This window comes from Corapipo altera, unplaced genomic scaffold (assembly GCF_003945725.1).
Source record: "Corapipo altera isolate COAL_440 unplaced genomic scaffold, ASM394572v1 48, whole genome shotgun sequence".
Taxonomy (NCBI): Eukaryota; Metazoa; Chordata; class Aves; order Passeriformes; family Pipridae; genus Corapipo; species Corapipo altera.
The window spans coordinates 1,628,536-1,655,469 of NW_020884931.1; the positions used below are offsets into that span (position 1 = coordinate 1,628,536).

A 26,934-nucleotide genomic window follows, 5' to 3' on the forward strand; every position below is an offset into this window, starting at 1 on the left:
TTAATTTAGAAGGAGGGTTTCGCATTCTCCTTTTTTTTCCCCTTACACTCCCACTCTGCAAAACGTAACAAGGCCAAAATTTAATGCATTTGTACATCTATTTCTAAGCTATGTGGGTATCTCTGAAAAGGTATGATTTTGAAGTAGAACAAACAATATATTCGTAGCAATCTTCTTTGAACCAACAAGGTTTTAGAAACTCAAAGATCCAGATCAATCAAAGCCAGTATATTACATTCTCCGCTCTGTTAGTTTTAGATTTAAACTGTTTTATAGATGTTGAAATTGCAATAAGGATTCCCCAGCTGCTAAAAATGGCTCTGATAAAGCAGGGCAAAGTTACACCTGGAGAAAATACACTGGAAACCGATACTGCATCTTTCTTTCTGCTCCCCTAACTACCCGGTACAACAGGTTTCTGTCTTATGGTATGGATTTCATCATCCTGTACACATTTTGGTGTAGGCAGTTGCCCCCGTTATCCTTACCAGAGGCTGACCCTGCCAAAGGTGATGAGAGAATTACTTTGAATCTAAAAAATTTGTGAAATACACAATCATATTGAAACATCAAATGCTGACAAAAGTATGAAATGGTATAAATAGATTTATTGTTTACAGAATGTCCTCAACTGCAGTTGCTCCCAGCTTATTTATTTGTGCGCACACAGATGGGCCTTATGTACCCAGGAGGAAAGAACACAAAGACTTTTATTTTTATTTTTTTTTCTTGTTCGTATTTGGGGGAAGAAAACGTGACCTCTGACATGCTCTCTCAGAACAGGGCAAAAGGCAGATGTGGGCCTCTCTCCTGATACTCCCCCCCTGACCTGTTTTCACTTTTACAACTTCTTGTGCTTCTCCTGGAAAACATACCTTGATGGTGTGCTCCTGCAGGTATGGGAGTTCTTTCTCCCCTCTCCTCTGGATCCTGTTGCTTGTTTGCAGGAGGAGAAAAACCTTTAGGTAATTTAGAAGTCTTTTCTCAGCCATGCCAAACTCGACCCTGTTCCCCAGGCCCATCTGAATGCCCAGGGGGCTCATCAACACTGCTAAGCCTCTGGAGATAGTTCAGGTTCCCTAATAAACCCCCTGTGCCTGAACTGACACTCACTGAAGTGAGAATAACACCTCTAAAATCACTGTCGTTGGTTTAAAATAACAAATCAAAGAGACCCGATCCATTGTTGCTCTGCGTTCCCTTTGCCCCCCTACAAAAGAAGCAGAAGGGTCCCACGTGAATCACCTGTGAGGATTTAGGGCTAGTTTATTTAGGACTTTGTGACCTGTACAGAGGTGCACTTGGTGCAGAAATCAAGGCACATAATCCCTTTAGAAGTCTTTTAGACAGTGGACAGTCAGGTGCAAGTTAAGAGAGCCTCAGTATTTCCTAGACTGACACATGGGGGCAAAACCCCTTTTCCCAGCCAGCAAAGGTGAACACATTCTATTATCATTTGTGTAGGCAAAATGGACCCTTGTGAATAATTAGACATTGTAATTCTGGATTATTTTTAGTTAGAAAAGCGTGGGCATCATATGTCCAAATTTTCAGAATGCTGCTCTGAGTTTGTCTTATGTTTGATTTTTTTTTCCCACAGAAGGGTGGGAAACACTGTTTCTATGTGTCTCCTTTTGTAGATAGGATCAGTCTAGGAGAAAAATTTCTTTCTTCAGCTTTAAACATGCTTCCATCAATTTTTAATTTTGCCATTTTAAAATTGCTAAGGTTTGCAGCTGTCCACTTTAAATCATTCTTGAAAAGATTTGTGTACAAGTAGCTAACTTCTTTCCCCCTCAAATCTGTATCTATGTCTCTTCCTGTGTAACTTGTCCCCTCCACTCTAGAAAAGGCAATGAGTACTTATATTAAAGCAGATAGGTGTGAGCAATCAGGTAGTGTTAATATTTGCATGGGTAAGAAACATAATTTATGGAGCCAATTGAGACAAAATAAAGGTGCTCTATATAATTAGTATAATAGCTGCATGCCATCATTTTCCCATTGCACTGTTATGACTCTGTTGATTAACAAGGTATAAAAGGATTTGGAAAGACCAGAAAAAAAAGTTAGGACATGGTAAGTAGGAGGTAAGAGGAAGCAGAGAATGGAAATATATATGTGCCCAGCACAACAAGTACATTTAATCTGTTTCTTGGTAGTACAGAATTGGGAACTAAAGTCTGAGAGCTTCTGTTAGTTCCAAACAGGTAGGATTGATCTAAATTATGGTTTCTTGAGAGAGTAATTTTTTCCGGTGACAGTTTTTCTGCTTCCATTTGCTTAAAAAAGGAGGAGAATCTTGACCTTTTAAGCAGTGGAAGGCAGTTCTCTTGAAGATTTTCATCACTGCCAAGCTTTTTTCCTGTGATCCATGGGAATGGAGGTACCTGCAAGCTGTTTCAATGGGTGCAGTTTGGCTGACATGATGGGAGAGTTCAGACCTCCGGGAAGGAGATTACAGACTTCCTGCCAGAAGGGGGTAATTTTGTCACAGGTGCAAGTACACTAAGTGTTACAGAGATGACAGAAAGTGTTGACACTGACACTTATTTCCCAGAGTTCAGTAGTTTAGCAGAGTGGAATATTGCAGAAGTCTCCAGGGGAAAAGTGAAGATGTCACATTGATAACATCCCAAATACTGCCCCAATTCTCCTGTGAAAACAGTAAGGCTACCTCCTTAATACCAACTCTCTCTGGATAGGAATGACTTTGTGCATAGGTAATTATGAAATTAAAACTCACTGTAGACAGCAAACCCACACACACCTCAAAGTCGTTAAATACATTTCCAAAGGACAATCCTGGGGGGTTTGCAGGTGACTGGGCATGGGCAGAGGCCCACCTGACCACAAGAGAGATGTGACTCTCAAGTTAAAAAGACAATTTAATCCCTAAGGACACATAGGCCTTTATATTTAAAACTCACATAACTTTCATGCTCATTAAGCACGTTAGAAGTGGTGGATAATATATAAAATATCTCGTTCTCATCTCAAACAGCTTAACCTGTGCTTGCCCTTAGGTTGAAGTGTAAGAACTGAAGGCTTCTGTCTGTGTCTGAACTGTAGATGCAAATTCTTTTGATAAAATTGTATTAAAAAAATAATCAGGGTTTTTTTGCTCTTGAGTAGATCTTTTTCCTAGATAAATTACAATAATTTTATAAAACTGCCTGTTCAGTGCAGTAGCAGGGATTTTAATGATGATATGTCTGTACAGTTCCTGTCTAGTTAATGAAATATGTATTATATTTAGATTTAAATCAAATCTCAAGTCTGGCTTCTTCTGTTCTTGGTTTTGTATGGTGGGTTTTATGTCATTTTTTGTGTGTGTGTTTTTCAAGGATAATGCTGTTTCTGCATTTTAGTAACTATATAGATTTGTCTTTGTGATATTTACGATATTTACTACACTGTCCCTAGCTATGAAATATAGCTATACAACTAATTTCATATCCCTCACTGCATTGACAAGCAGGTTTTTAAGTGATATTTTGTATAGTTTTGGCAAAATGCATACATTCAGCAAAACTCTCATGTACAGCTTGAGAATGTGTACTCAAGCAAATTCAGGTTTATTGCTTTCTTGCATTTAGTGTTATTTTTTGGTATATTTGGACTTGATTCAACAAAGCACTCGGGAGTTTACTTAAATGCAAAGTTACAAGTACTTAAATGTAAAGGCAGGTGCATTTCTAACTGCTTTGCCATACTAAGCTCATAACACTTACAGTGTCTTCACATCCTTTGGGTAAAATTTATCCTAACCACATCATCTATTGTATTTTCATATACCATAGCACACCACACATGATGCACACATAGAGCTGCGTCTCCATGAAAGTCAAAAAAACCCCTGAACTTGGCTAGATGGAGTGTTATTCTCCAATAGAAGCAATTCCATTGCAAGCTGGTTTTTGCTGGACATCCAGAATCTGTAGATATACCTTTCTGACCTAGCACAGCTCATAGCAAGCTGTGCTCTGCAGCATTTCTCCCAGCACTTCAGAGCAAGGCTTTTCAAACAGCATTCCATCCTCACAAACATCTGCTCAGCATTTGAGAGGAGTCGGGATCTGCCATCCATCTTTATACCATTCCTGTTACTGCTGCGTTAGTTAGTCCCCTGGATAACACCATACAGAACATATGACAGTCCGTTACTGTTAATGGTGCTGTTGTAGAATCACACTTCCAAAAAATACCACCTCAAGCAAAATATTGTAGATAATTTAGCACTATCTTTCAGGAAAGTGCATGCTGGGGTTAGTGAAAGTTTGTCTTAGTGAATGTGAAAGGACCCCACTGTTTGAACCGCTGGAAATGGTACTTACTATTCTCATTTAGATAATCTCCTTAATGAAAATAGGAGTGTCTTTCTTACTTGCTTTGCCCCCCAGATGAACACCTTTCATTGAGGACACAGCCCCGACAGGGGTGATTGTCAGGCAAGCCATGGAAATCAATGCTGATGCCAGAAGGGCAGTCAGAGCACAGATGCCAGCCATGAGCACTGCCTTTCCTGTCCTCTCTCGGGGTCCCTGAGATGGAATGTGCAAAAAAGGCTTGGAATTTTGACCGTTGCCCACAAAGCAAAACACTGGATAAGAAACCACATAATTATGGCCTGATGGTGTCCTCTGCCTGATGGTCCCCTCTTCACAGAGGGGACAGGTGCAGAGTCAAGATCCGGGGATTCCTAGGGTGTTCCTTGGAGGGCCAAAAACTGCTCTGAATGGATATCCTGAGAGATTTACAACTCTGAGAGCTATCAAAATATAGTGTTCAGCTCCAGAAGACCTTTAACTTTGCTGGCCCACGCTTAGAAAACAATGCGTAGAACAAGTGAGGAGAGCACTTTCTTCGCCATCCACTGGCACATTGTCTTGCAGTTTTGCAGTTGCAGTGTCAAGAGTCAGATTTCACCACAAGGCAGGTGTAAGAGCCTGAGGGCAATGACTTTCCTCCAATTAGAGCCACCTCATACAGACAGACATTTAACAGACAGTGACAACACTTCTAACAAGCTATGAAGTGTTTCTTTCAACATTAACTACCTTAGTTGTGACTTAATTGCAGCCAAATGAATATATGTAGAGAGCACCTGTGTGGACAACGCAGCCTTGCTGCTGTCTATGGGCTTTAATATTTCAGTTCATCGGGAAAGGAACACCTGTTACACATGCTTATAATTTAATAACTAAATATTAAAAATCTAAGCACTACTATGAAAATCTACCAAATATACTGGTACCACATACCTTGGGGTTAAACCTGGCTCTGTTTAGAGGAGAGAGATGTTTTTCATACAGAGTAGATCTTATTTCAGTTTATTTTTACATGATGAAGTGTATCAAGGCACTGCATTGTATTAATTTTTTTTTACTGCTATGTGCTTTGGCCATTAGCAGGAAGGTGCATGCAGACATATTGTTTGTCAAATGGTGTTGCAAGTTCAAAATGCCTTTAGAAACAGGTAACACATTGCCACTGAAATGGATGGGTGAGGGTACGGCATGTCAGGCAGCCTTACCATCTCTGAGCTCCTGTCAGGGCAACTGCAAAGATAGTTTCACTTGACTTTTTCATCTCTCATTGTCTTTTTCCTCAGCATAGGCATCCATTATTCAAACTGTTTTTGAGGGCTTCTGGAAAAGCCCTACAGGAGAGTTAAGGTGGGAGCTTAGTAACTTGCAACTGTTGGGATTCATGAAAACTGTTAAAATAAAAAAAAAAAAAAAAGGAAAAATTCTCCCTGTGACAAATCAAAGTAAAATGGTGTTGTTTTAAAAGGTGGCTAGACGTCGTGGTTGGATTTTGCGGGGTTTGTTGGCACGATCTGATGAACCTGTTTTCAGCGGTTGCTTGCTCAAGGTTGCTCCGGCACCTGTGCATCGCCGGGCGGCCGATCTGGCTCTGGCCAACGCCAGCAGACGCTCATCACGGGTTTCCATATGGCAGCCCAGACGTGCTGTGCTGTCTTCCCACAGCATCTTCCCCATCGCTTCCCGCGCCGGGCGGGCGCTGGGCGCGTCGCGTAGGGAGTGCACAGGTTTGGGGTGGGGCGAAGGGGTGGGGGGGGCTCCAAAATGAAGGCGCGCCCTTCCCGTATCGAGGCGTTTGTGAACTTGCTCGTCGGGGTCTCCCCGGCTTATTACTGGGACTTTTAAAACGTTAAGATAACGCTGCCGAGGTGCCAGCTTGACGTGGCACGCCTGCTTTGCCGGAATGACGGGGGACCAACCATTCCCACCACCACCACCACCCTTCCCGCGCCAGCCCGGGGCGCGGGGGGGGGAGGGGGGATCCGCTCCCCTTCCCGCTTCCGCGGGTGCGGGCGGCGCCCGTTCCGTCCCGCAGCGCGGTGTGCGGGTGTGCGGGTGCGGGTTCCCGGGTGAGGGTTCCCGGCTCCCGGTGCGGTTCCCGGGCGGCGGCTCCGGGGGTTTCCGGGCGCGGCCATTGGCTGTGCGGCGGCGCGCGCTGATAGGCCGTGAGGATGCGCAGGCGATTCATCATCGGCGGGTCCCGCGGAGCGCGCCTGTCACCAGTATTGATTTCAGAGGATGGACTAAATTCCCTAGGATTTCCATTAAGAATTAAGGGCGGGAGGGGTTTTTGGGGGAGAGGGGGTGGGGGGGAAGGAAGAAAGAGAGGAGGGGGAGGGAAAAAAAAAAAAAAAAAGGAAAGAAAAAGAAAAAGAAAAAAAAAAAAAAAACAAACCAACTGTAAGCACGCAGGGTAGCCAGGCAGACATGGATATGAGATGGCACTGTGAAAACTCTCAGGTAGCTTCTTCTCTCACAGCCGATGCAGCGCACAGGCGAAGCACTGCCGCATGCAGGGTTTAAGATACCTTTAGGCTGACAGCAAGGAGGAGAAAGGAAAAAAAAAAAAAAAAGGCATTTATGCCGATTTACTGAAAATGACTTTTTTTTTTTTTAATTAGAATACGTCTCCTTGGAGATTGCATGTCATTAATATTAAGATCAAATTTCTGCACGATATATGTTTTAAATCTAGAAAAGCTTTAAAATGTGTTGGGTTTTTTTTTTTTTCTTTTCTGCTCCAAGAAAATTACGCTTTGGTACCCAGAGCATGGATGCTGCTGGTTTTTTTCTCTTCTGCTTTTTTTGAACAATAGAGCCTTTTTTTTTTTTAGCATGTTTGCTACAAATTGTTTAAAGGAAAGGAAAATCGAGAAGAATCAAATAAAAGCATGAATAAAACCTGCTTCAAATAATTGCCAGGCTGCTTTCTTTTTTAATAATCTAGCAATTATTTTGGCTTAAATGATGCTTAAACCCTGACCATGCATGCTTATCATCTTGGCTTAGAATATGTGTGTACGTGTGTGTGTACGTATGTGTGTACTTGTTTTGATTTGATTTTTTTTCAGTGAGCATTTGCACAACGGGAATTCCTGTGAGTTTTATGCATGCTTTGATAAGAAAAATCGCATATAAATGAATGACTGTATCTGATTGACTAATATTTGGTGATATATAATGCAAAGTAGTTTCATTTTTAAATGAGTTCATTCTAATCTTTCGGGGGAGGGTAAATCGCTGCATGTTTATGACAATGAACGTGTTTGTGTCTTTTTTAAAGGTTGATTGTTTATTTGCTTGTTTCTAACACCGAAGAGCAAGGGGGGGTCTGTTCATTTATTTATTTATTTATCTGTTTGTTTGTTTGAAAATAACAAACCTCCAAGGCATCTAATTTAAAAGACCTTTGATTACAAAGCTTTCCATATTACCTGAAAACGAGCAGAAAGGTATGTGTGTGGGGGGGACCACTCAGCTCCTCTGAGGAGGTTCAGGATCTTTTTAGCTCGTTATTCTCCCCAAGAAGAGTTAAAATGCCGTGGCACTGTCGCGCCTGCATGCACCATGGGAATTCTGCTGGCAACACCAGAGCTGGCATCAGGTGGGACAGGTGCATCATGATAGTAGGCGAAGGCAAAGGTGAGGATGAGGGTTGCCAAAAGAGGTTAAAGGGCTTTTAAAGCAAGGAAGCAGCAGCTTCCATCTTTACATAAACCTCTCATTTCCCCCATTAGCTAGAAAAGGGAAAAGCGTTTTTTGGTACATTTCTTTCAAATGAATCAGAAGATAATAAAGTGGGGGAGACAGTTGTTCAGTTTTATCCTGGTTTACAGGTTATAACCATTGTGTTGAGAGGAGTTATGGTTTTGGGGGGGCTTTTCCATGATTGTCTAAAGGTTGCCTGCTGAACTGGATCTGAGCTATCTTAATTCTTTTTTATTTATTGCTGCAGTTGTGGGGCTACGGATCAAACAGTATCTGTGGTGTACTGGGTATATTGTGTAATGCTATTTGCATTTGTTAGCTAGGCTTCCTCAGAGTTCTACCATTAAGCCTTTTAGGGGTTGTTTATGTTATGCATTTAAATCACTGAACATGCCATTCTATAAGCAGCTCGTCTCTTATTGCTCTGAGCTAATCCACACCTGATTTTGTTCTTCTCATAGCATCTTACCCCCCAAAATCATTTTGGGTATCTATTAGAGTTTTCCCATGCCAAATAGTTCTGGCCTGTTGGTATCTTAGGCCACTATTTGAGTTTAGGCTGAAAACTTTGTGAATAGAGTTTACCATTCCCAGCTCTCTTCCTAATAGTCCTCCACATCATCTAGGCTTCATATATAATTTGACACAGCTGACAGCATCCACTTAGAAGGAGCTTAGGGCTGAGTCAGAATGGAAATTGAATTGCATCTCAGCTCCCTAATATTAATGATCCTTCCAGGTCAGCAGAGGAGTAATTGCCAGGGCAGCCTGAGGAATTGTCCATTAAACCTGCCTAGATGGTAGCTCACCTGTGGAGAGATGCATCTAGATAGCGTGTACAAAATGAATTCCATTTGCTTAATATAAGGTCTGCTAGAGTTATGAATATCTCAAAAGCCAACATGTGGTCTCAAGTTTAATACCAAGTAATGTTTCTGGTATTTTAAGATTGCTTATAACTAAGGCTTAGCAGAATTGCCTTAGATGCGTCCGGAAAAGCAATTCACAGAAAAGTCTGTTTGGTGGTTGTATCCTGAAGGGCAAGCCTGTATTTCTGTAAAGGTATAGTTTGATCTAAAACCTTGTGGCATAAAGCAAGACAAGGAAAGTTCATGTTGTCCATGTTCTTTAGTCCTTGAAGCAGCCGTGCATTTAAAATAACCCATTAATCAGTCAAAGTTTGTATACACAACCTGATTAGGTGGGCAGTTGGACCTTTAAATCCCAAATCAATATTCAACAGGAATTCTGAGGAGACAAACAGCCTAAGGACAGTGTTAAAAAACTCAGCTGTGCTTTATGTCTTGGAGTAATGCTGATTTAGCAAGAAAACCCAGTCACAGTGCGAGAAGATTTGTTTTTTGACCTTGTGCATTTGAGATGACGTAGAAAGTTAAGATTTGTCAGTATGGCTTTCCTGCCATGAGGAAGAAATGCAGAGCAGGTTCAGCCATCCTGTGTTCCCATTATGGAAGGTAGCCACGTGGAGTACCAGAGAACAGGAGTGTAAAGAAAAGATTAAAATACAGATGTTTCAAAATGAAAATCATATTCTTCTGAAAGTGCTCCTGTGCCAGGTTGGTGATTTAACAAAAGTACCATGATGAGGATAGTTTGGTGGCACAAATGAGAAAACAGTCTAACCTGCTGTAATCCAAATAGAGTATATACTCTAGGATCTACTCTAGAGATCCTAGAGTAGGATCTACCTATTCATCTGTAGATCCTGTTCATCTGTCCTCTCTCTTTTCTCAGCTACTGAAAATCACGTTGTTTGGAACAGCCATGTAAACTATAGCAGCTCCACCTCATAAAAGGATTTCCCACTCTGCTGACACCCTTCTGTCTTGGGTCCCCCATTGCCACTGCTTAGAGGAGTTGTTTCCTCTCCTTAGAGCTCTTTATGTCTTCACACTTTTAGAGATGGTGTCATGACTTGGTTGGGTTTTGTGTATATACACAAAAGAAAGCCTTTCTGAGCCTTCCAAGATAAATAGTTGAAGAAAACACCATATTCAGTCTTAGCCAAGGAGAAGCTTGACAGTCAGAACTTCTTGGTGAACAGTGAATGATTTTCATAATGTCTTGGTTAATGTCTTCAATAGCTTGAAATATTTTATAATTATTTTAGTTGTGTGTATTGCTATAAAGTTTAGTCATTCTATTTGTTTCATGTTACTAATTCTTATGAATTAGAAGGTTTTTTCAGCAGCTAAGTGATCAGCTTTTCTGACACAAAAATTAATTTTACGCTTGTTTTACACATTCATCCAGTAGTAATTTTGTATTTCTGGATTTATTGCTCTCTCTTTGTTGCTTAGATTTCTGACATGGTTTTTCAGTCCATACGGTGTTTTGTCCTGCTCTTGGAAGTGGCTCTGACCAGCAGATCCAGGAAAAGTCTGATAAAAGCATGAGAAGTTGCTCTTGTGAAGTAGCTTGAATGATTACAGTCTTTGCTATGCTTTTCTGCGCTGGCTTTCTCTTTTTATCTTGTCTACATCTCCACTGTACTTTATTTTTGCCAGTGGGATGCATAATTAGGGTTAGCTGTATAATCACATGCAGTTAAATAGGACTAATCCTTTTTCTTCAGATTGTATCTTTCAATCCCTTTTGGGTGAAACTTCAGGTAATGTCTCCAATCTAAGTACCATATCGAGATCAGACAGAATAAAGGCCGAAGGCAAAACTTACAGTCAACAGCTTTCTGAAAGGATATGGGGTGATTGTACATCAACATGCAGCCAACAAAACCCTTGCAATCCTTCTGCAGAAGTATTTGTTGGGACTGTTTCTGTGCAGCCCCCATGCAATAGCTGGTTAGTTTTTGATGGGATGCTGCAGAGGGGGTCAAATTATTGTTCTGTGCCCACACATCCAGATCACTACTAGCTTTTTTTTTCCTGTAATAATGAATTTGACTGCATTACTAGGGAATGGTAGTTCTAGAGAATGCACTTCTCTACTAGAGAAGGGGAAAAATGTGTGCAAAAAAAAAAAAGCAGAACAACCAGGGATTAGAAAGTGTGTTCTGTATCAGGAATGCTCAGGAAATCTGAGCATTGTAGACACACCGGTTAGTCCTGTGCAGCAGTGTGTCTGGGTTTCCAAAAAACATGGATTTAGGGTGAAATTCTACCACCCTTAAAGTCAGTGGAAGTTTTGTCATTGACTTCAGTGGCACTGACATGTTATCCTTGGCAGAAGTCTGCGAGCATAAAGTCTAAGTATGTAAGGACATATGAATTGATTTCTAAACCTATCTATCTCTTGGATGATTGTTGCTAAAAGTATATCAGAATTAAGTGGGAAATGAGCAAGATGGTATTTTCACCAAAATGATTCATTCTAAATTCCATCTCATGAACTGATTCCTTGCCAGTAAAGAGCTGGGAAGTTTTCAGGTGGTAAGGCACTCCTCACGCTGAGAGTCTGTAAGGTCTAGGACCTTGGAACACTCTGGTTTGAGTCTAGCCATATGTTTTTGGCACAAATCCAGAAATGAATACAGTAAGTCGTGGACTTTAGCACAGAGTAAATTGCATTTCTTGGCAACAATAATGTTAGAGTCTTGTTCGCTGGTTTCTCTAAATTGGCTGTGGTATGGCTGCAAACCAATAAAAATGAAATTACATGAAGTAAAGACTTAAATTATTTTCCCTAAGTTTCCGCAAGTTTTGTATTTTTTTTTTCATTTTTTGTAGTTCTTCTGATTTTTTTTATTCCCTTTCCTATCTATTTCAAAACTCCCTTGCTAGTTCACTCTCATTGTGAAGCTATACCACCACGTATGCTGTTGTTATATTTTTCCGTATTGGAGGCTGAGGGAAATACTTTGCTTTTCTGTGGTGGTGTTTAATGCTGCTCCACCTTAGTCATTCAGGGGCTTTGTTGGACTTTCAAAATTTTTCTGTGGGGTTATTTGAGCTATTAACCAAATGCATTAAGTTAGTAGAGTTGGTGAGCAAGTTCAGTGTCAGAAAAAGGGTAATTAGAGTCTGGAGTTGTGTCTCTGCCCTATGACTGCTACCAATTCTTACACATCCCTCAAAGCAGAATGTACACCTGGGGCATGGCTGCACTGAAGAGGTGGAGAATGGCTTTTGTTTTCACCTATTTTATCATGCATGACCAAAGGACCTTTAAGAAAGGTGGTTCCCAGAGAGTACACAGGAAACAAGCAAATATACATTATTTTTGTAGAGTATGTTGTACAGTAGAAGCAAAAATGAAGTTCATGTGGCCCTTAGGAGTAAAGCATATTTTTGAGTTCCCCACTGATGTTATAATTGCTTAATAACAGGGATATGACAGTGAATGAAAAGTCAAAATTTTACTTTATATATAACGCAGGTATATTCAACACAGGTATTAAGTATCATTAATGCTCCAGCATTGGGGAAGCTGAGGAATGAGTACATGGACAAAGTACAAACCTCTGCCATGTTTTATAGCAGCGAGGAAGGGGTGGGAGACGGCTTAGCCAAAATCACAGCGGGCCCATAAAAATATCCCTTCCGGTAAGATCCCTTGCCAAATGCAAATATGTTCAGTGTGGTTGATGTCAACGTCAACCACCGTAGCCTGGGCAAGCTCACTTCCCCTGGCCCGTGCCAACTTCATGGTGCTTTGCAAAGCCAAGCTAAAAAATGTAGCCTGTGATTTCATAGAGGATGTCCATCTGCACCGAACAGCCTGAGCAGCCCCGGGCCCTCGCCAACAACTGCGTCTGCGGAACTGCCGCGTCCCACATGAGCATCAGTGACCGATTTCAGCACATGGTGCATCAGTGCCAGAAATAACTCTCCTCCTGTCCTAGGCATTCAGGGCACAATGCTAGGGTACTACACCCTTATTTAAGCTTAGCCCTGAGAAACACAGTTTGCATCCCTTAAATGAGTTTAAACTCAGTCTGGACCAGTGGAATATCTCTGCAGGAGTCTCCTGGTCTGTTCAGCGCATGTTGGATTATAGTTGCCTTTTTCAGTTGTGGTTAGGAAGAGACTTTACAGGAAATCCTTTATGTTACTCCTCTTCCTATTTATGGAATTTATTCCAGCTAGCTAAAAAGGCAGTGAGATGTTTCTGCTAACTCTTGCAGGGTCAGGGTTCATGAAATAGCTAAGAGAGAATCAGCATAATTTCTTTCTTTCTGCCTGTGTCTTAAGTTCTAGGTTTCCAGTTGCACCGTTTTTACCTAAAGGCATGAACAAAGACACCACGCTTTTCCGTAAACTACACTGACAATTGTCATCTTTACCAGCCCTGACTCTTCCCTTTGCAGCTTTACCTGTGCAGCAAATTTCTATTGCTACATATTTCCCCTGTCTACAGGGCATATATAGGGAATAACATAACCAAAGCGATAGTGGAGACATCTGAAAAGGCTGCAAAGGCGACCTTTGCAAAATACTCCTTCAGGGTTACTGGGGAGGACACATGAGGCAGAAAGGATACAGAGTGACATTCAAATCTCACTGTTTTTGTGCACCAGACGGTTACAAAGGAAATAATAGCAACTTTTAAGCCCATAGGAATGTATCTGTCACTTTGTCTAATCTTTGCTTTCTGGCAGCCTAAAATAGGCGACTGAGATGGTAACCTAGTCCTGAAAAAGTCTGAGACAATTTTCTTGTGTCCAAACTGTCTGTAATACCTGTTCCCCAATGCTGTATAGGTGACATATCTGAACCAGGAATGGGCAGCATCTTTTATGACAGTGGGAGCATTCTTCCAGTGTGCAGCCACTGAAAGATGAGGAGCTCTGGCAGCTGATCCGTGACCCTTGCTCCTGCCTTGCATTGTGCCAGGACTGACTTGACTGCTCTAGTAGATTTTGTATTATTCTTTTTATAGCCTGGTATCCAGACGGCTTCAAGGATTAAAGTCAGCTTTTCAACTTCAGGTACTGCTGTACTTTGAAATAGGAAAACTGAAAGTAACCTGAGTAAATAATCTAAAAATATAGTGGGGAAGTGACTGATTCCCATTGGAAACCTACCTCAACTGTAATGCATTTCAATTCCAAGAGAAGATTCTCATTTATTTGTGATTAATTAGACAGAACCATCTTGAGATTACTAAATAATGGGATGACTCTGGAACATAACATTATTCCCCTTGAATGAACTATAAGCAGCTTCAGTTGTTTATCAGACTATCAATGCATGGCATATGCCTGTACTACTGCTGAGTGACAGAGAGCAAAATGGAAAGATGTTGCCTTAGCCATGTTGATAACCAGAGTAAGAGCATATGAAGCTGTGAAAAATATTAGTTAAACAATGTTCTCACAATATGGAAACTGATGTTATTCAGAGCCTGACTAGAGTCTGCATCTGTCTTAGCTAAAGGCTTGGCACTGATGGTCCTGTTCTTTCCAGCTCCACTTCCCTGCCCAACCAGTGTGCAAGTGCGGGATTATCTGTATTTATACCTTGAATGTAGTAAATCCCATTCCTTCGTGTGTTTCTGGGAACTTGCGTTCCTCATTCATTTATGAATATGCCAGATAATTTCTAGGTCTTAACTGAATTTGACGATCTAGGCAAAAATTTAACATAACAGATATAAATCCCATTATTCTATCATTTTGGAGAAAGTTTGAGTCACTGCTAAACTAGCGCACATGCAGTTCATAGAGCCTTGCACTTCACGTGGTCTTACACTAAAACATTAGTGCCACTATTTCCAGATATAAAGAGTAATTTTCCTTTCCAACGAATATTCTCTGTTGGGTTTTTCCTCTAGTATCAGTGTCCCAGAACTGGACATCTGTCTAATAGAGGTCACTGGGAATGACCAAGAAGTTGTGTCTCGAGTTGAAATTATACTGAATGCTGAAGTTGGCTGTCTAATAATTATGTTAGAAAAAGTGTAATCATATTTGCATTTTCCAGGTGCCATTTGAGTTACTCTTGATTCAGTGTTTTGCATGTATGTATATGACCTGAAATAAGCCAACAATTCATTAAGTTTTTCTTTGGTTTTGGGTGGACTTCTTCCTCTATTGAATGTTTGTTGATTTGGAGGTGACATTTCTTCCTCTTGTGAATGGTTTTGCATGGATGTATGCTTTTTTGTATTAGTGCTGATAACTGGGAGGGGGAAGGATATTCTTGGAAGAAAGGAAAGACTGGAATATCCTGTGACCCTTGCAAAATAATTGGGAGTGGGGATTAAGGAAACTACCACATGTTCTATATACAGTGGGTTTATCTCTGCCCTCGGAGGGTGGTCCTGTAAGCTGGACCCAGATGCCAAATATGGTCCTCAGAACTGTGGCAATTAGTGAGCTCAGCAGTCAAAAGAATCTTCTTGTTTGTAAATTCATGTTGACCTATTGGAAATGTTAGTAGCTGCATAAATTGCTGAATCTGATTTCCATGTAAGGTGTTCTGGCTCTGGAATATTGGATAGGGTGCTTTGTTCAGCAGGCACTCTCAGTTTCAAAAAAACAAAGAGGAATTTCAGCAGGGAGCACTATGATAGCACATGCACAGGGGTGTCACCTGCAGTCAAACTGCTGATACTCTTCCTTGTGCTGGTGGCCTGATTTCGGGCTGCCAGCGTGGTGTGTGTGCCCAGTCCACGATCTCTCCATCTGAGGAAACCAGCCAGGTCTGGATGCTGAATGGAGCAAAACACTGGCTTCATTCCAAGGATCTCTAATTTTATTAGATTGTCTATAGGAAGCAGGTGGCTACTGAGTACCAGATACATTTTAAGAGTTGAGATTGTAGTCTTTATCAGGGAAGTTTTGTTTATCTCATGCTGCAGAGGTCAGATCAGGGGAAACAGTGGGGCTCTCCTTACCATCAATTTCATGCCAATTAAAATCTCAAAATAAGAGTCCTGTAACTGGCTCTGCTGCCCTTGTAAGTACAGTCTCTTCTTCATTTTATTTTTAACCTCATTTACAGTGATAGACTGAGTGTTATACTCTCATTTCAGAACCAGCATCCCCCTGAAATTTCTGGGATCAATACTTGCTTCTTATATCTGTTGTTTCTTTCTGGCTGAAAATTCAGCTAAGGATCATTGCACCTTCCCTTGCCCCATACCTGGTCCTCTGGCACTGCACATTGTGCCAGGAGCTCGCAGGCAGTAGTCCCTCTTAGAGCCATATCAGTATAAAGGGAACGGGAACCTGGTGCTAGAGCTTTCTTTCAGTATATTTTTAAAATAGAGCAGCCAATGCTCTCTCTATATATACATCTGCCTGCCACCAGGATCTTGCAAGCCTGCCGGCTTTGATTCCTGCCTTTACACGTCGTGCCCATGAAGAAGACACCCTTCCCAAGGTCATACACCAGTGTGCTTTTATGCTCAGAACACTGATAAAGGGTTATTCAGAACAACAAAGTGAAAAGTCTCTGAAAGGATTCGTCCCTCAGCAGGTACGTTGAATCTTGCATGCAGCTGTGGGCTACAGCTGTGGAAGTCACAGAGTTATAAATTAGCCTTGTGGGGACAGCTAATTGGCAGCTTCTCCTTCAAAACAAGACCCTTTTGTGCAGTGGGTATGTGTGTGCATATTTTCATACTCAGGTGGAGTTGTAAAAATATTTGATACGGTTTTTTTCCATTTTTCCTGTAATGATTCAGCTGTGCAGGAGAGCTTATGTATTTGAGAATGATCACAGAGAGCTTTCAGCCCTGATACAAAGGGAAAAGAATGCATTGGAGTAATCTGATCTCAGGCAGAGAATCTTCTTTGGACAGACATCCTACCCCAAACTTCTCAGTTCATACCATTCTCAAGAGCACTTGAGCATAGTAAACACTGAATAGCGAATTGGGGGTAGTGGAAGAAAGGATTAATTAAGTTTTAGAATATTATAATATTTATTATATGAGTTGATGATTGAGAAACCAGCCTTGGAAACTGCTGTAGCCCCTTTAGAAAAAACAGCCTGGTAAGACTAGGACATCTTAACCTTCCAGAAACCAAAAAAAAATCTCTTGAGACACTGTACAGTTTATCCTTGTGGAATTCTGAGACAAGAGAAGGATACCAAAATACCACTGCCAAAGAGTGAGATGGATGCACAGAGAGAAAATTTGGGCTGCAGTGGGCAACAGGGAAGTTTTGTTTTCTTCTTGTTCTACATTTATGAAAAATTCAGTTCCAGCAAGAGCTGAATAGAGGGTAGATGCAGGCAGGCTTTGACCCCATGGATTATACCACACATTCCTTGACATTTGCTGTCCATCTCTGTATTACAGTGAAATTTGCCAAAATGCAGGATTAAACAGCGAAGCAGTTTGTGGCAATCTGCAAAGTCCCAAAGTAGTGTATTTATCCCTAGGAAGGACTGTAGTGATGCTGGAGAAGATTGTTAAATACTGTTAGTGTTTTCCTAAAGCCATAACAAGAAAGAACATAAACAGATGTGAATTGGTCTAGTCTGGGGAGGAGTGAAAGCAGCTTGGAGAACTGGTAAGTAGCTGAATCTGCAGTTGGTTGATGCCAAAGTTTGCCAGAGAACATAAAGGCAGGACAAGGTGGAATTGTTTCAGCTGATGCTTATGATACATCTGGCATTTATTTGTCAGGTGCTGTTGTGCTGATAAGGTAGCAAAGCTGCTTGATGGGGTATATTTCAAAAAAATTGAAGTTTCATACCTGTGAACAAATGGGCAGCAGAAGAGGACAGTTTGCTGTCAGACCTGAGCATGGAAAAACCTGAGGAATATCAAGCTTAAAAAGCAACTGAGATCCAAAGTTTCTGATATCAAGATATCCATTCAGTCAGAGAACTGAAAAGATGATGCTAAATAAAAGTAGTTTCTTTTATCTGTACATGTATTTCAGCCAACCTTTAGAAGATGTTTGGATGCATTAGAAACTCTTTTCTGTGTGTAGCTTTTGAGATCCGTCAATTAACATAAGGCATTGGGGGAGAGAAAGTTTGGGGATTTTGAAATGAAACCAGGTTTTAACCAGGTATAATAAAATAGATTTTTAAAAAAAAATCACTTCCACTTCGCTCGCCCGATGTAGCTCTTATGAGCTGTTTATATTAAATGTGAAAATTATGTGAGAATACCTGGGGGAGGTCACATTTTGAGATGTGTGTTGATAAGATGATTGGGCGCAGTGTCACAAAAAAAGCAACTACCAAGAAAGAGGAGTGGGTCTTTGCACATATTCTGGCATCCACCTCTGTGCTAAACCAACAGCAGGATTCAAGTTAAATTGGGAGGGAGTTACTGGTGCAGGCCAGAGAGCTCTCCAGCATCAATGTGATGTGTAAATACCAAAATCCCACGCTGAGAAAAAAAAACCTCTTCCCACCCTCCCCTTGGGGAAGTTACAGGTGAGAGTTTGCTTGCCTAGGTCGGTGCTTGTATTTTTGTTGCCTGTTTTGTTTTGGGGAGAGAGAAGGTCTTATTGAATACAAATACTGGACATCAAACAAATTTAGCCTTACTGTTTCTAAACCAGAAAGAAATTACTTTGTTGAATCTCGCAATATATAGGAAGAGTCTCCACCCATCACTGGCATGGGAGATAAATCCAAGCTTCTTCCAGCCAGCAATAGTTCAATTCAGTTAAGAGATATCTCTAACTGAGGGCAGGGAAGTCTAGAAGAAGTCAGGAAGACATGAATTCTATAGAAAAACTCGTAGTGGTTCATTAACTCATGCAGGAACTTATTCATAATTCCCTGAGTTGAGAACATAAGACTGAAAAAGAATTTCTGCATTGTAAAGTCCAGTCTGTTTCCAAAGTTCTAAATGGACCTTTATGCAGCAGAAATGTATTAAAAGGCTTTAGGCAGAAAAATGCCCAACAGTGCAAATTTGGACCTTTAAATTAGTTGTTTAGGAAAGCTGAACAGTGAACTTATTTTTCTGTTTTATTTTTCTGTCATTTTCACTAGGCATTGTTTTAATAGAGAGAGACCTGAACAAATTACAAGTCCACAACATAAGCATAAACATAGTTATATACTGTAATGAGAATTTGTGTTACTGGTTCTTGACAGAGCCTAAAGTGGATTATTGTTATTGGACATTTTTCAGATGTTCTTTCCTGACAACAGCAGTTTTCAGGTTGCTGAAGCACTGGTGTTTTTTTTAAAAGTCATCACCATTTTGTGTTTATTATAATAATGAGAGTAAAACATTTGGGGGGGGGGGGGCAGTTAGAAAGATTACACGATGCATTCTGATTCTGCATATCTATGTTTCAAAATGTTTACGAAGAACATTTGCCCCTGGCAATGTCTCATGACCTCTGGGCTGGCCTTTCACAGTCATGCTAAGGAAGACATCCATTAGCTGAGAAATATTTCTGTACGTGAACCAAAGTAGCCTGTTAGCAACAGTGCATTTATTTAAGAAGTCATCTCAGTAATAGTAGAACAACTAACGAAATAATCCTAATCCAGGGGCTCCTCTTAATGATCTGAACTTCTGCAGAGCCTTTAGCAAAACCAGAGGCTCATAGACACATTGGTCTTTATCCAAGCAAAATTCCTTCTGGTAGCAGTGGGGGTAATGCCTGGTAAGACCTAAAGATTCATTTAGTGCAATTACACCAGTGGAATTCATCCTTGCTTATAAAAACTTCTACTAGATCCAGTTGACATTATGGGAGGGGAGCAGAAGTGGGAGATGAATTTAAAGAGCAGTTAGGGGAAGAATTTTCTTGTAAAGCAATTTGGTCTTTTCTGTTTGATTTTGAAATTATTTTAATTATCTTTTGTTGAACCTCTAATGCAAACAAAAAATTAGATGCTGCCATTAGAGGGGAAAGAGCACTCATTACAAAGAGCAGGCTTGGATGCAGGAGTGGGTGCACAATGCTGAAGCCACTTTTATCTTTCAGGGAATTGACTAAAGTGACTCTTGCATTTGTGAACATCTGCACATTTTATTCCTTTATCTCCTTTCTTTTTTAAATATCCTTGTGCTTTAGTATCTCCTCTGTGATAAACAGCAAAAATAGTTTGGTCAACTATAGGAATTCCTATTTGGTTAAAATCCATAATCTCTTCAATGCTTAGTATAGTTTAGCCCCCAACAGGTATGGCTTTAGGTTTTGGAACTTCTGAAGTTGCACTGGATTTCTGCGGGAAAGGAGGAGAAGTCAAAAAACAACAACAAAATGAAAGTTCATGTTTTATCTAAATGTCTTTATACTTTGGCTCTCCACAGGATAAATTATGGCATGAAATATTGATTTGTTGCAAGACATGGTTCTGTAGCTTATTTGGTTAACTTCTGCAATATTCTAATAGAAATCCAATTTGATTTTGACGGGTTAGGGCTGTAGTTTTAAAGGTGAAGTGGCAGATTTGCAGATGGTGATTCCTTGAAGAGTGATTATAGAGACAGTTGCTTATATAATTGCTGCATTATATGTATGTTACCAGTGTTACATGACATTAAAATCGGTTGTTAATCCATTCATATTATCCCCAGTAGCTAAAAAGTCTGGGAATGAGAAAAGTAGAGCAACTACCATGAGAAATAGAATGTGTTCTCAAAGGAGATCCTGATTGCTTAAGAAAATGAGGTTCCATGTCTGATAAGATTGCGTGCATGTATTTCAGAGATTCTGTCGTTGCACTTTGCAGATAATTTTCTTATCTAGAGTAATTAGGGCTATTTGTTGCTTGCATGGTTCTGTTTTAATGCTGAGCAGCTGCTGCTGTCACAAAAGTACTTTTTCTCTTGGGTATACCCAGTGCTGGCCGCAGCTCTCAGCTGTGCACTGAAGCATTGCAGCTCTTGCTTCTCTAAGCTAAAGTGTCTCTCTTACCAGATTAGGCAGAGCAGAAGGGGCTAAAAATAAAGGGTCATGGGTGATTGCCTATGGAAAAAGAGGCAGGAAGACGTAAATTAGTTTCATTTTGCAAAACATAAGGATGCATAAGTGGGAGGGGGTTGATCTAAATGCTTGGACTTTGGGCAGAAATAATGAGTTTGCTGAACCTCTAGTGCTTCTAAATGTTTATAGTTCCTGGCAAGTAAAAGGTGGAATGTTAAAACCATTGCATGCAGTGCATGGCATCTCCAGAACTATGTCCTCCTTGTTGTGGTACAGGCAGTGCAGACTTTGAAGGTAGGACCCAATCTGAAGCTGAATACAACTATTCACCATTCTTAGAATCGACAATTTAATGCAGTTTTGAGTCATACAGCAGTGACCTAAGTGAAAGCAGCTGCAAAATGGTGATTGTATCTCTCTAAACATTATGAACTGCATGGATTAAACAGAATCTCCCCCAAACACACACATGCTCAGTCTGCCTATTTTCTAGTTCACTGTGTACGAGAGAAGAATTAAATATTTAGTCACTTTTCTTGTCTGTAGGTAAGATTATGCTTTCTTTTAAATTATTCTTTTTTAATTAGTGGTTCAGGTGCTAGAAAAACAGTGAGTTCAAAGCTTTATCTGCAAGGCTAGGCATTTGCTGTGCTGGCAAATGCTGTCGCTTGGACAGGTTATTGTTTGAACCAAGCAAGTTTCAACCACTGTTAATTAGCTTTTTAACTTTTCTCTTTTTTCTTTTTATTTTTTTCTGTTTCACAATAATTTTTCTGGTGTTTGCTCTGTGCTTTAAAAGGTAAAGTAAACATTAAATCTCAATTAAGATTTCTATATTCATCAAGCAGAAATCCTCAGTTGTATTCAGTTCCGTTGCTTCTGGGAAAGCAAAGCCATTGTTTTGCACGAGATGGATGCATTATATGCCTACAGACAGTGGACAGTGGGTTTTTGTCTAGCCTCTTGAATACAGTGAAATATGCTGCAACAGATGTACTTGTGAATAAAATATTCTAGTAAACTGATTGCTAGTGTGCTCAGATTAGGTATGTTGTGCAATGTTAAGGCATGTCCTTAACACATGGAGCATGTTTTCTGGAAAGCACAGTAGAGCCTGAGAAATGGGGTAGAGCCAGACTCAGCCTAGTGCAGTCTGGATGCGGTGCTAGCTGGTGCCTTGGTATGTTTTACACGAACCCCCACTGAGAGTGGAAAACCTGAGTCCTGGGAGAGGATCTACGTATCATGGAGGAATTCATTATCTTAAAAACAAAAAAGGTACAATAATGGTAAGGTAAGGTTTTGTAATTTTAATAAATTACAGAGGAGGATGAATGCCTCAGCATCCATAACAGAAAAACTGGGAATCATAGTGATCCTGCTCTTGCAAGCAAGGGTTCCCAAAGAGCAGACACTTGTGGCAATGAGGGAGCACTGCTCCCTCTCCTTACCGTTATGGTGTCAAAGTGCTGGCTCTTGTTCACCATTTGCAGTTGGGGAATCCTGTTGGACAAAAATGTGTAGAAATAGCAACTGATTCTTGGTGCTTCACTGGAAACCGACCCAGTGAACGTAGTCGTGGCAGGGGCCGGTCCGACAGGGACGGGTGGGTGGGACAGTGCTGTGTGTGTCTCTGCCTGTCTCTGTTGCTGGTGCGAAACCTGGCACCGCATTTCCCTGGAGAATTCATGCATCTCTGAGTGTGGTGAGAAAGTGTTTGTCACCGCCTTAATTTGCCAGGAAAGAGGGCTGCCTTGCCATTTGCATTATGGAGAAGAGCCCTGGCTCATTTATATGCAGGCAGGCAATCCTAGGGATTTTTCAGCATCCCACGAAGTCACACTGGGGGATGCCTGGCCAAAAACAGCATCTCTGCATTTCATGCCGAGGCTTGACCAGAAGTATGTGACATGTCACATAAAGAGTAATTAAATTTGTTTTCAAATAAAAGATAAATAGGCAGAAAGACACAGACTTGTTCACCTGGGTCCTCTGAATGTTTTTGGAGTGCAGCTTTTGCTGTGGTATCTTGAAGAAGAAAAAATTATGTAACTATGTCTGTTCAGTGATCTGAATTATTCATTTGAAATGAAAATATTTTATAATCATATGTCAGAAAATAAGTGTGATTTCTAGGCAACTATGCCTAATAAGAACCCTGTGGTGTGAAATCTAGTTTATGGCTGCTAAATAGTTCTCCATCTTAAAGCTGTGCTGGGCAATGTGTATTTTTAGGCATCCTATCAATAAATATTTTATAAAGTGCTGCAGACAGTCAAGGGAGGAAATGTTCTGTTGCAGAGGAATCCAATTTCAGGTTCCCTATAAAATGATGTGGTTTATAGGGTTTGATATCAGATACAAAAACAAGGATGTTGTATAAAATGCATCAGATGTTATCACTGAAGAAACCCCGCAGTGTTGTGAATAATTTGTGATCCTTCAAAGAAAACCAGAAGGGCTCTAAGCAGACCATGTAGTGATAAATATCAATCTGCATGTGTTCCTATATTGATGAAAAAAGCTATTCCTTGCTTTTATTAACAACAAGGTCAGATTGGTAGTAAAGGAAGGGAAGACAAATGGTCTTTATTGATACTTACACTGCACGTTTAATGGAGAATAAATTTTGCACTGTGAGTGCATATGCTGTTCAGAGAAGTCTACCATCTCCAAGTCAGCATTTGGGGATTATAATCACTTCTTGGAGGCTTTGCTCTGGCATTTCCAGAACTCCTGATTTGCAGCATTGTGCGGTGGTGGCACTTGCTGTATGTACATTTTCTATGTACATGAGAACCACTTAATAATGCTCAGTCTGCTCCTGTTAAATTGATGCAGGGGATAACAGCCTTCCTGAAGTACAAATTGACGCATACAGCTGAGATTTAGCTATTAGCATAATCTTATAATGGCAGATTTAACTTTCAGAGTAGAATGACTGTAAACACCCCTTCTGCCAGCGTTTCACAGCCCCGTTAAGTTGAAGAAACAGCTGGTCATGGAGGAGAAATGGCAGTAGGTGTGGTGGAGCGGTGGTGTCGTGCTTCCTGCTCACGAGCAGATGGGAGCCACTGGCTGGGAGCCCTGTCCCGCCTATAGGAAGCAAAATACTTACTCCTCTCTACTTACCCACTTGGAGACTATCAGCCATCCCTTTCTTCATGGTGGGTTAGTGCCCACCTTTTCCTTTAGCTGCTTTCCATGTAAAGCCACCTTGACATTTTCAATCAAAACTGAGTCATGAGCGTGGAAGTTTTTGGGAGGAAGAAACCGGCCATTTGCTCTTTGTCCTGCTGTTTTATTTGCAAGCTATTGCCTGAAGCTGCAAGTGCAGAGCTATACACGCCAAGGTGGTAATTTCTCCTGAAGGAAATCCATAACCACAAAAGGATTTAATACTGCAGGGAAGGCTTTCATTTCCTTTGATTTTCCAGTGCTAAATCCCATATGAATTAGGAAAATAGCAGCCATCTAATGGAAAATGTGTGTCTCCCTTTGCCATCCCAGAAAACGGATTTCCTGAGTTCTGTGTTGTTTTAAAATGCTAGGATTGGGGGAGTTTGGAGATTTTGTGCATTTACAAGGAGATGGTAGGATAAGAGGGGGCATGACAGCAGACTTTTGCTTGGGTCTATAGCACTACAGCTATCTGGCATTGTGGCAAATAAAGAAAATAGGAGCCAAGTATTAAGATTGCAGAAGAAAGAATCACTCTGTGTCAGGATGTCCTGTCCTTACAGGGTGGGAGTTACAGATGAGTTTCCCAGACATCTCTTCCCCAGTCTGTAAAGCCCCTGGGACTAGAGATGTCCACATTTCTGTCACCTATCAAGAGAATGTACTTTTAAATGTCAACCTCATTCTCTCCTCATCTATTTTTAATGTGGAGAATTGGGTAGGGAAGCTAAAGAGGAGCTCTGTATGCATCTAATTATTGAAATCAGTTACCACTTGTTTTATTGTTTGGAGTTTTGAAAAAGAAAACAAAAAAAAGGCAAGGGTTGACAGGGTAGCCTGTATGCTCTGAAAACAAAGAAGGTACTTCCAGGCTGAGCATTAGGATGTGTCAAGTGTGTTTTAGAAAATGCCTTTGCTCTATTACCTGTAAAAATACTACAGGGAGTGACTAGCCTACTCCACACAGTGATGGATGAGGTTAAGAAGTGTGACTTTCGCATGTTTAAAAGGGCTCATGAATTTTATTTCAAGAAAAAAATTAAAGATAAATGATTGCTTTGCTCAAAAAGCACTCAGTTAAACATAAGGTTTTTTTCCTAGGATTTTCATCCTCCCAAATATCTGAGTGTAATTTGCATAAGTAGATATTTCAGACCTACTTTAATTCAGACGTTGCTGCAGAACAAGGCTGGAAAGAACAAAGGAGGGAGGCTGCAACGTTTTCAGTATGCTGAAGCAAAATATTAAGACATGCTGAAATATGTGTATGTTAAGTCGATAGGCTGCAGATACTGGGAAGGAAATCTTAAGGAACTGTCTCGCTGTGTATCTGATGTAGTTTAGTGAGAGGCTGTCATTTTGGTAAACAAATGCAGAACAGGGCCAGGTCCTCTGTGGCCTTGTTTTATGTAGGGCGCTCAGTTTGTACCGTGATGGATCTTTCATTACCAAAGAATTCATTGTGAAATTAAGCATCATGCCCTCCTAGGATCCATCCTGTTCTGGCTGCTGAAGCAGTTTTAAAGTATAAGATCGATTAATAAAATTAGTTGGAGATTAAAGAACTGTAGGTTGAAGAAAGCACTTATAGTTGGCTGAGTATATGACTTGAGCACCCCAGAGGGTTTGGTCTGCAGAGGTAGTTTGTCCATTGTCTGGGAGTTTTATGTCCACAGATTGCTTTACTAAACTGAACTAGCTTCAAACCTAAACCCCCCCAAAGTATGGGATACCTTGGCTCTTAGGTTTTGATTTGAGGCCTGAAGCTGCATGGTAATATCATAAGTGTTGCGCACAATGTCTCAAGTGTTGCACAATTGCATTTATTTTTAATGACTGTAGCCAGGAAAATTTATTTTAGCTGAGCAATGAAGTATTGTTAAATGGACAAAATACATGCAAGGGTGATTCAGTTATTTCTGCTTTATCTGCTGCTTGGGCTTTTGAGAATACTTGAACATTGCATTTTCACACCCATAGTTTATGCTGAATCGTTATAAAATTTTGTCTCGATCTAAGTTTTACTTCCTTTGCTTCCAAATAATAATCTGATCTTAAATAACCGCTATTCAAAGCAGACCCCATTTCAATAATATATTATGCAGAATAATTCAGGAAATGTAATTGATTTCTTTTAGAATATATTGATATGACTTTGACTTCACGGAAAAGAGGAGCTGAAATGTCTAACCGAATGCATAATTATAAAGGGTTTTTCTGAACATGATTAAATATTAGTAACAAAACTATTCTTCCATTCCTAGTTGTTGGAAGTACATCATTGTAAGTAATTTACAAATCTTATTAGGATACAATAAGCACCAGGCACTTTATATTCTGGTTAGGAACAGCATGCATGAGCTGAGCAGTTGGCTTGAGAGCTAAGCTGCGACTGATGCACGTTCCCACAAATAATTGCTATAGCAACATTGTCATAATGTCTGAGATCTGCCTCCCTCGAGTTCACACATGAAGTTTTCTTTATGGTGAAACAAAATGCCTTCTCAAGTTGAAAATACCGTGTAATGGTGAGGGTATTGATGGCTTTTGCCTTTTCTATTTTTTCTTCAAGTAATTAAATTTAAAATGTTGAGAAGCATAATGGAACATTAGGGGAAATCGTTTGCTGTCATAATGTCCATTTATCATGAAATTTGACATTATGTGCCTCCTTCTATACAATTAATCTCTGCAAATTGGTGTGATCAGGTGAAGAAATTCTCTGTGGGCGGTCTCACCTAACTTGCAGAGTTTTTTCTTCGCCTGAGTGCTTAGATGTTACATTTATGTTCTGTAAAAATCAATCAAAATAAGATTTCAGCGTTGCTAGTTCTTTCATTTCAAATCGCTGCACATTGTGATGTAGGTTGGGTCTCAGTGTATTAGGAACTCTTTGATTTAAAGTGCTTACCAGCTTCCTTGAGGGACCCT

At 40.5% G+C, this 26,934-nt stretch overlaps 1 protein-coding gene across 38 annotated transcripts in view; it reads left to right on the forward strand.

The window, feature by feature from the left end:
- Positions 1-26,934, forward strand: part of NRXN1 (neurexin 1) — a 706,226-nt gene that overhangs the window by 644,906 nt on the left and 34,386 nt on the right. For 2 of the 38 annotated variants that reach the window (XM_027659309.1, XM_027659312.1), the window contains exon 1: positions 6,685-6,788. The exons of the other annotated variants lie outside the window; for them this stretch is intronic. In XM_027659309.1, coding sequence (XP_027515110.1) covers positions 6,756-6,788 — 33 coding nt within the window. In that variant the 5' untranslated portion in view covers positions 6,685-6,755. Of the gene's footprint in view, positions 1-6,684; positions 6,789-26,934 lie in introns of those variants that run through there. 38 annotated transcript variants of the gene reach the window in all.